An 8,205-nucleotide genomic window follows, 5' to 3' on the forward strand; every position below is an offset into this window, starting at 1 on the left:
ACCCAACAGCAGATTTTACTGAATCTAATATGATTTCTGCTCCAACATGAGAATTTCTTTATTTCTTTCTCTTGGTTGAATCTCAGCATGCAGTAGATGATGAACTGAAATGATTAAAATAGCAGCTAAACAATGAAATGAATTTTAAAGTTCCTTCAGAAATCTGTGATATTTATTGATGAAGACGCTTTGAGGCAACAGGAAGAACTGAGGGCGACCTGAAACTTTTGCACAGTGGTGTAAACAAAGGTCAGTGCAGATCCTGTGAAGTAGCTGGAGTCAGTGTGTGTGTGTGTGTGTGTGTGTGTGTGTGTGTGTGTGTGTGTAGGTGTGTGTGTGTGTGTGTGTGTGTGTGCAGAGACCCCCCACCAGGCAGCCTCTCCTGGCCGGAGAGCAGAGGGGGGATTTCTCCATCTCTGAATAAATTTGGGGTCTCCTCTAAAGGCCCCGGTGTCCAGCCTGCTGCTGACCTTTGACCCCGGCAGAAGAAAAGTTATTGAGGCCTCCTGAAGCGGAGGAGAGGCTGGGAAAGTGGCCTGATGGAGGCGAAGGGCGGCTCATCGGGGTCACAGCACAGAAAGACGGGAGTTTTCAGAGGGTGGGGGGCAGAAGGGGCAGCTCTATGCCCCCCCGTCTGCCCCCACCCCCCAGATCCATAAGTGTGTCCCTGCAGCTATTGTGACTCTGAGCTGCAGCAGGACAGAAGGCCTCACACTGACAATGTTTTCTGCCTTTTGTTTCTGGCCGGCTTTTCTTCTTCTGCCTCCATCGCGATGCTGCGCCTCCTTTGTATCGATTTCCCTCTTTCAGCCTCTTTCTGCCCGTTTTTATGCTCTTTCCGCGCTGCACCTCCCCCGCTGCAGCCGTCGCCCCTCTGCTGGCATCCGCCGCAGTGTGAGAACCTCTTGGAGCGATGCTGCTCATTAAAGACAACTAATTGATTGAGAATGTAATTAGAGTGACAATCGGAAAAGGGAAATCAATACGCTGGAAGTCAGAGAATCACACAAAACGGAGCGGCGGATGTTTGCATCACTGTCAGCTCCAACAGAAGAGCTGGGCTCCCAGTCAACAGGTTTTTGTTGAGTCTATTAAAACTCTCGTCACCGAGATGACAAACTGTTGAGTTAAGTGGTTTAACAAGCCAAACAGCTTTCTCTGAAAATGTTCTGGTTCTGGACGGGAAATGAAGGAAAACGCAGAAAAATATTCAAATAAAAACTGAAAGATTTTCAAAAACCTTGGAAAATTAGGAACGAACAAGAAACAGTTCTGGAGATTTAAAGAAATAAAGTTAATGCTTTGTTGAATTTTCTCACACCTTGAATTTCAGAATAAATAAAAAATTTAAAAAATTACTTCAAAGAGAACTTTCACTGTTACTTTTTACTTTTCCTTGAGTAATTTTATTATGAAGTATTTCTACTCTTACTGGAGTAAAATTTAACATGTTATAACACAAACACACACAAACACACACAAACACACACAAACACACACCTGCAGCTTTAATGAAGTTTTTATTTATTGAAAAACTAAAATAGAAAAAAATATTTTGCCAGATTTTGTTATTTTGTGTTACTTATATGAATTATTGTCATTTTGGTTCTAAAATACCAAAATGTCCACTTAACTTTATGTTTTGATCCGTCTGATGATGTCATTTTTAAATATTAAACGATTGATAATTGGATCAGTTACTCTGTACTTTTACCAAATACGTTTTTACTCTTGCCACAGTAATTTCTTTTTACTTTTACTTGAGTGAAACAAGTTGCAATAGTGCGACTCTAATTGAGTAGTTTACTCTGACAACATGGCAGCCAGCCTCCTTCCTCAGGTCCGGTGATCAAACTGTGGCCCCGGGGCCATTTGTGGCCGTTGGAATGATTTTGTTCACATTTATAACAGAAATGCAGCTAAAGACTAAAAACTATAAGTTGTATGGATGAACTGGACCCGAGAGCAGCAGAACCTTCTGGTGCCACGTCGTTATGCTGCAGTTTCATTTTGAGAAATGAATAATTAAAGAAACTCTTTGGTTTTATAGAAACTCTTAAAGCTGAGTTTTACTGGGAGTGAAGTAAATTCAGGATCTGGAGAATTTGAGCCAAAGCTGACAGGAAACTCAACTTCAGATACTTAACTGAACCCAAAGGGAAAATTAATGTTGTAAATCTAATTATCTAAGTTTCCTCTAAGAATTGAATGCAGGAAGAATCTCCTGTAGCAGTCTGTAATCCAACGGTAACTTCTGACTGAAGACTGTTTTATAGATGCTCAGGTGGTTTCATTGCAATGTTCAATTTATTTTGTTTATATGATGGCAATTCATAATATTTTACAAACAATTTTAAAAGTAATAAAGTCAGTGATATTATATCATCAAATGAAAATTGTTTTTACATAAAAAACCCTTTTGAAGTTTAACTGTTAAACTTTTAACTGCTTTAACTCTGAATGTTTCTGATGTAAAGTACGTCTGAGCGCCGGAGTTTCTTCCTCCTGCTACCAAATTATATTATATAAAATAGTTTCTTTATATTTTGATTGATTAGATTTTTTTCCCATGAGTTTTTCCTGAAGATCTCGATGAAAACAGAAAAATATAGAAATTCACAGCACCTTGTTTTTGTTTTTCTCCCTCTAAGGCAGTTTTTGCCTGAATGTGACCTGCGTCTGACCTTTCCTGAGCCTGAACAGCTCAGATGTTTTCGAACGCGACCCGCTCAGAAACGTGTTACTAAACTCGACGTGTATCGGATCTTTTCCAATGTGACCCGAGTTTTTCCGGCCAGTTCATCAGACCTGAACGTCGTCGATACTCGACAAACGTCACCATTCTGTGTCTGGATACCCGCAAACACCGAGCACTTCTTCTTCTTCTCTTCTTTTTATGGTGGTTGGCAAAAACACTGAGCAACGTGTGCAACGTTATTGCGCCCTCTACTGTTCATGCAGGAAACTTTCAGGTCGTTTGCAGTTCACACTGGAGATCAAATATTTTCTGGAGTTTCTCCTCCTGTCATCAGGCGGCCATCTTTACTGGCTACATCACAACTGTAGAGTCCTCCTTCTGCTTCCTGTGCTGCGCTGCTCGTCTGCCCCCTGCTGGTGAGGAGGCAGACTGCGCGTCCTGCTGGGACAGCTGGGAGACGAGCAGATCCACACTCTGGATCAGAACCGCTTCCAGAACCTTCTGCTCCTCCGTCGTGAACCGACTCAGAACGTGGCGCTCCACGGAGGTTTTCCCGGATGGACGGCCGATCCCGACCCGGAGTCTGGGCATCACCTGGGGGGAAAGGTCACCGAGAGGTCACTGCAGGTTCAGCAGGGTTCAGTAACACATTACCAGAAACATCCAAAATAATGTTTTAACAAAGAAACCTTTTATCGTTGTCACTCAGACTTGTTAATAAAAGAAAGATTAAATTATCTCAGTATTAAACAATCAGCAGTAATCTCCCAACTCAACACTTTTACATGTTTACATACAAACTCATCCGACATATGATCGTAGGATGAGATCGTTACCTTCAGCACCTGGACATTTCTAAGACTTAAGGACTTAAATTTTGAATTTCTTTCCCTAAAATCGTTGACATTGTGTGTGTGTGTGTGTGTGTGTGTGTGTGTGTGTGTGTGTGTGTGTTCGTTCAGTGGAAATAAAGTCCTGCTGGGAATTTCTTACATCGGTCTGGAGACAGTCGACACACGATCGAACTCCGTTGTGACCCCTAGGAAGAAGAAGAAGAAAACAGAAATGAACTTCATGGTTCTCAAAACTCAAACTGTCTCCTTGCTGGTGCCCACTGAAAGCAGAGGTCAGAGGTCAAAGTGAAGGAGCAGTGGCTCCACTAAGTTCTCATTAGTTTGGACCAGGTTGGATGCATCATCAGCAGTGGTTCTGAAACTCCTCTGGTTCTGGTAGAGACCGACCCAGAGAGAGCGGTCCACATTGTTCTGGTACAGAACCACAGACTCTAATATTCGATCCACAATCAAAAGCTCCTGTGGGAGACAAGTGCAAACTCTGAAACACAAACACGACGAGACGCTGCAGGCGCAGGGAACCGAAGCTTCACTCTTCCGTATCCTGCAGGATTTTTACCCACAATCAACAAAACAAAAACAAAAAATGCTTTGTGATGCAGCTGTTAAAAATGCTGCAACTACAGGAAACAGAAGCAAAAGGAAAAATGCTGCAAGTAGCAAAAACAAAAGTATCAAAACGCTGCAAATTCACTCCACAAAACAGAAGTCCTCCAGACCACTAGGGGGAGTTGACCACCAAATCATATGGGATGAGACCCTCAGAAAAGATGGGATCTCCAGAAAAATGTGGAAGAAATAAAATGTGAGTTATACTTTTACCACATTACAGAACAACAGCATATTTACGTATTTAATAGTTTCTACTCCAGATTCCCCCTGGTGGAATCTCACTTTAGAGATTCACTCTAAAGTGAGTTTTTGCTTCTATTTTCTGTTTGCAACATGTTTCTGAAACATCAGCATGTTTCAGAGTTTGCATCATTCGTGTCTTTGCTGTTTATTTACATCAATCAGCCACATATGAAGACTCTAACAGAACCTTGAGGTTTTCAAACAAAATACACTTTTCTCCATGACTACACTTTGAGCTGCTGTCCTTGAAGATCACAAACGGCTCCTAACTGCCCCCTGCTGGCCATCAGAAGAATACAGGTAAAATGTTGCTTACCTCTATCAGATTTTAAGTTTTTGTCCATTTTCTGAGCAGCTGGTCAACTCTACAAATGTATTTAAAAACCCATAACCAACAAACAGTTCCTGCTTCATTCAACAGCCACTGCTGCAGGTCATTTAAACCCACCTGGCGCTTCCTCCATGTTTGACGGCAATTTTCCCCAAAGGTTTGTCCAGTTCATCGTGGACCAGCAGGATGTCCTCGGGCTTGACTCCATATTTTCCAGCTGGAAAAGAAGGTCAATAAAATTATTTCAAAGTGACCTTATGTGTTCCTGGTTTCATTCAGAAAACCACTTTTTAAATAAAAATAAAAATTAATAATCTTCTAGTAACAGAAACATGAAAATTGATGTGATTCTTGTAGAAGAACTAATCAGATATTCTGGTTCTCAGAGGCTAATTTTAACATAATCTGGAGTGGGATTAAAACTCTGAGAAATTAAAGTCATCTGATGTTTAAATATGAAATAATAAAACCATGATTGTTGAGTCAAACAGAACCGTGAACAACAAACAGGTCCTGAATGAACCCATTCACCGAGGCGCCGATGACCTCACCCGCTCTGGCCACCGACACCCCGTTGACGTTCATCAGCAGCCGGGGACGGAGCAGAACCACGCGGGCCTGCTGGACCTCCGTCAGGATGACCTCACCGGATACATGACGGTCGCCGTGCCAACGATCAGCCACACCGAGCCGGGCAGCCAGCGCTCCCAGCACCGCCATCCCAACACTGTGTCTGGTACCCTCCATCCCCGGGTTCCCGAGCCCCACCACCTGACACACACACGCACGCACGCACGCACGCACACACACACACACACGCATTTGTAATTTATGATTTTCAGGGTATTTATGGGGACACAACATTGAATTCATCAGGTGAACACAGAAATTGTCAAAAAAATGTATTTTACTCCCCCACACACAAATATATAGAGATAGAGAAAATGATCTGAACTCTGATCCAATCAGGTTTTTAGGTGATTATTGATCAGTTATGCAATAATCACCTAAAAACTGAAACTGTGATTGTTTTGTTTGGTCTTTATTTCTTGTGGATTGAATCAAATAAATATTTTTGGTTTATCTGACCAGAAGTATTTCCTATGTACACATTTTTAAAATAATATTATAATCCAAGACTGTGGTCCGGCCTCTCAATTAACCAGTGTTACTACTAGTAGTTGGAATTTTTTACCATTTCCTGATTCAATTCAATTTGGATATTCGGGTACAGAATATGATTCAAAAATCATCTAGTAGGACAGAACTGATTTATCTGATTTATTTTTTTCAATTTTCCATAAGAAAAATGAAAACTTTTTATTGCACTACATAGAGAAATTACTTTTAAAGCATTTAAAAAAATACTAGCAATAAAACATGTGATGGATTTCTAAATTTATAAAAATCCCAAACTATAAATATTAGTTATAGTTTAATTTTAAAGTCTCAGTCTCAGATGACTGGACCATTCTAACATTTAGATCTGTGTTTTGATCTAAGTTTAGTGTTGTTGCCTGCTGGAAGATGAACCTCCACTCAATCTCAAGTCTTCAGGTTTTCCTCCAGGGTTGCCCTTATTTAGCTCCACCCATCTTCCCATCAACTCTGACCTGTTCTTCTATCCCTGCTAAAGAGAAACATCCCCACAGCATGATGCTGTCACCTTCATGTTGAATGCTAGGGACTGTGTGCTCATGGGGATGTGCAGCATTCGTTTTATAGCATCTGATACATTAATATTTTGGTCTCATATGATTACCCGCGTCACATGCTGCTTGTTAGGGTAATCGGAAACAGCTATTAGAACGTGAATACCGGACAAAGATTAGTTATTAAAGGACAGAAACCTATGCCGAACAGTTAACGTCGTATAAATGTTAAGGAGGTTTGTGTTTATTCCAAGAGATCGTATAAATAACTTGAAGAAAACCTCCAAAAATACTTCATGTGTTGATTCTTGAATGAGGTTTGGTTAGATTGGCTGGTTACGGTCATCGGAACAATAACTTACTTAAAATAGCAGCTAATTTAAACAGTTTAAGAGTGAATACCTTCTGAATAGAGAATGAGGGACTAAACTCACCAACTTTCTCCGACCTTGTGTGTGAATCTCCGCTTCAGCTCCTATCATCGTTGCTTTAAACTGCTGTCCCAGCAAAACTCGGTTTATGACTCTCGTTAAAAGTCTTCTCATCGTGGCAAAGTTTAGCAACTTCTTAAAGAAGTGCGATAAAAATGGACAGACTTTAGTGAAAAACGAACGGTTTTTCATTCGGCTCGGATGTTCAAGCGATCCGTCTTAATAATCACTCAGTTCATGAGGTAACGTAACAGGAACAGGAACGCAACATCCTGAAGAGATGTACCTGAGTTCACAACATCTTAAGAAAACTGTAGAACCTGAAAATGTCCAATTAAATCATTAATTTCTAAAACAAAACTCCTCTTTAAATATTGTCTCAATCATTCATGACCTTTTACTCAAATTAGTCAAGGAGAAGAGGACAGGCCACGCAATGAATGGGTTTTTTTCTGTGTGTGGAGCTTCAGCGCCGTCTAGCGTCGCGGCAGACAACGTGCATTTCCTCCTTATATTGGGCAGGTGGAGAATATAGGCCAAAGGTGATACATTCCAATGAATAAAGAAATAAAGCATCAAATAAATATTTTATATAATTATGTGAAAATAATACATATCTACATGTGCCAGGGCCTACAGAATTTTTAAAAATAGTTAATTTCCCTTTGGGATCAATAAAGTATTTTTTAATTTATCTGGTAGCTCAAGGACATAAATTTAGGACAACCACATTAAAACGAGAAACTTTCTTGATAACTTTGATATTTCGTGCAAATGAAAAATTATTTTGAGATACTATTTTGTTTGTATTTTGTTTTTTAAAATAACAAATACTGAAATAAATTTTCACATAATAAGTTTAATGTATGATAAATTTATATTTATCACATTTATCATATGTAATAACTTTGTCACATACATTTAAATCTATAGTTATCAAATGTGAAAATGATCCATTTATATTGTGGCGATTTACAGATGTATGTTTTTATTAAATTAAGTTTATATATATATATATATATATATATATATATATATATATATATATATATATATATATATATATATATATATATATATATATATATATATATATATATATATATAAATGGCTCTGAAGAAACTCAATTTAACACATTTAAATAAACTCTAAAAACAGTATTGAAGCATGATTTAATTGAGCTGATTGAAAGTGACTTTGATGCGATCTAAAAAGTCAGAAACAGTTGTTACAATATGATCAAATATTAATTATTGAAAGATCAGTGAATGCTTTAAATATCCAGCAGATGGAGCTAAACATCAGATGAAAACATCATGTCTGCGTCTGTTTCTGGTAAAGAGTTTCCACGGAGGTCAGAAAGTTTTCCCAATAAAAAGTTTT

At 39.2% G+C, this 8,205-nt stretch overlaps 1 protein-coding gene across 1 annotated transcript; it reads right to left on the reverse strand.

The window, feature by feature from the left end:
• Positions 1-1,383: 1,383 nt before the first annotated feature.
• On the reverse strand, positions 1,384-7,305 carry ptrh1 (peptidyl-tRNA hydrolase 1 homolog). The gene is made up of 5 exons (XM_044112135.1): positions 6,825-7,305; positions 5,290-5,509; positions 4,856-4,955; positions 3,692-3,737; positions 1,384-3,292 (listed from the first exon to the last, which is right to left on the reverse strand). Exons 1-5 carry the CDS (start codon positions 7,011-7,013, stop codon positions 3,050-3,052), a joined length of 798 nt encoding a protein of 265 aa, XP_043968070.1. The 5' UTR covers positions 7,014-7,305; the 3' UTR covers positions 1,384-3,049.
• Positions 7,306-8,205: the final 900 nt, after the last annotated feature.

This window comes from Gambusia affinis, linkage group LG03 (genome assembly GCF_019740435.1).
Source record: "Gambusia affinis linkage group LG03, SWU_Gaff_1.0, whole genome shotgun sequence".
Taxonomy (NCBI): Eukaryota; Metazoa; Chordata; class Actinopteri; order Cyprinodontiformes; family Poeciliidae; genus Gambusia; species Gambusia affinis.

Coding starts and splice junctions, on each gene's coding strand:
- ptrh1 (XM_044112135.1), bottom strand. CDS start 7,013: ATGAAAAACCGTTCGTTTTTCACTAAAGTCTGTCCATTTTTATCGCAC. Junction 5,510..6,824: donor CACAAGGTCGGAGAAAGTTG/GTGAGTTTAGTC, acceptor TGTGTGTGTCAG/GTGGTGGGGCTCGGGAACCC. Junction 3,293..3,691: donor TCGACTGTCTCCAGACCGAT/GTAAGAAATTCC, acceptor CTTTCCCCCCAG/GTGATGCCCAGACTCCGGGT.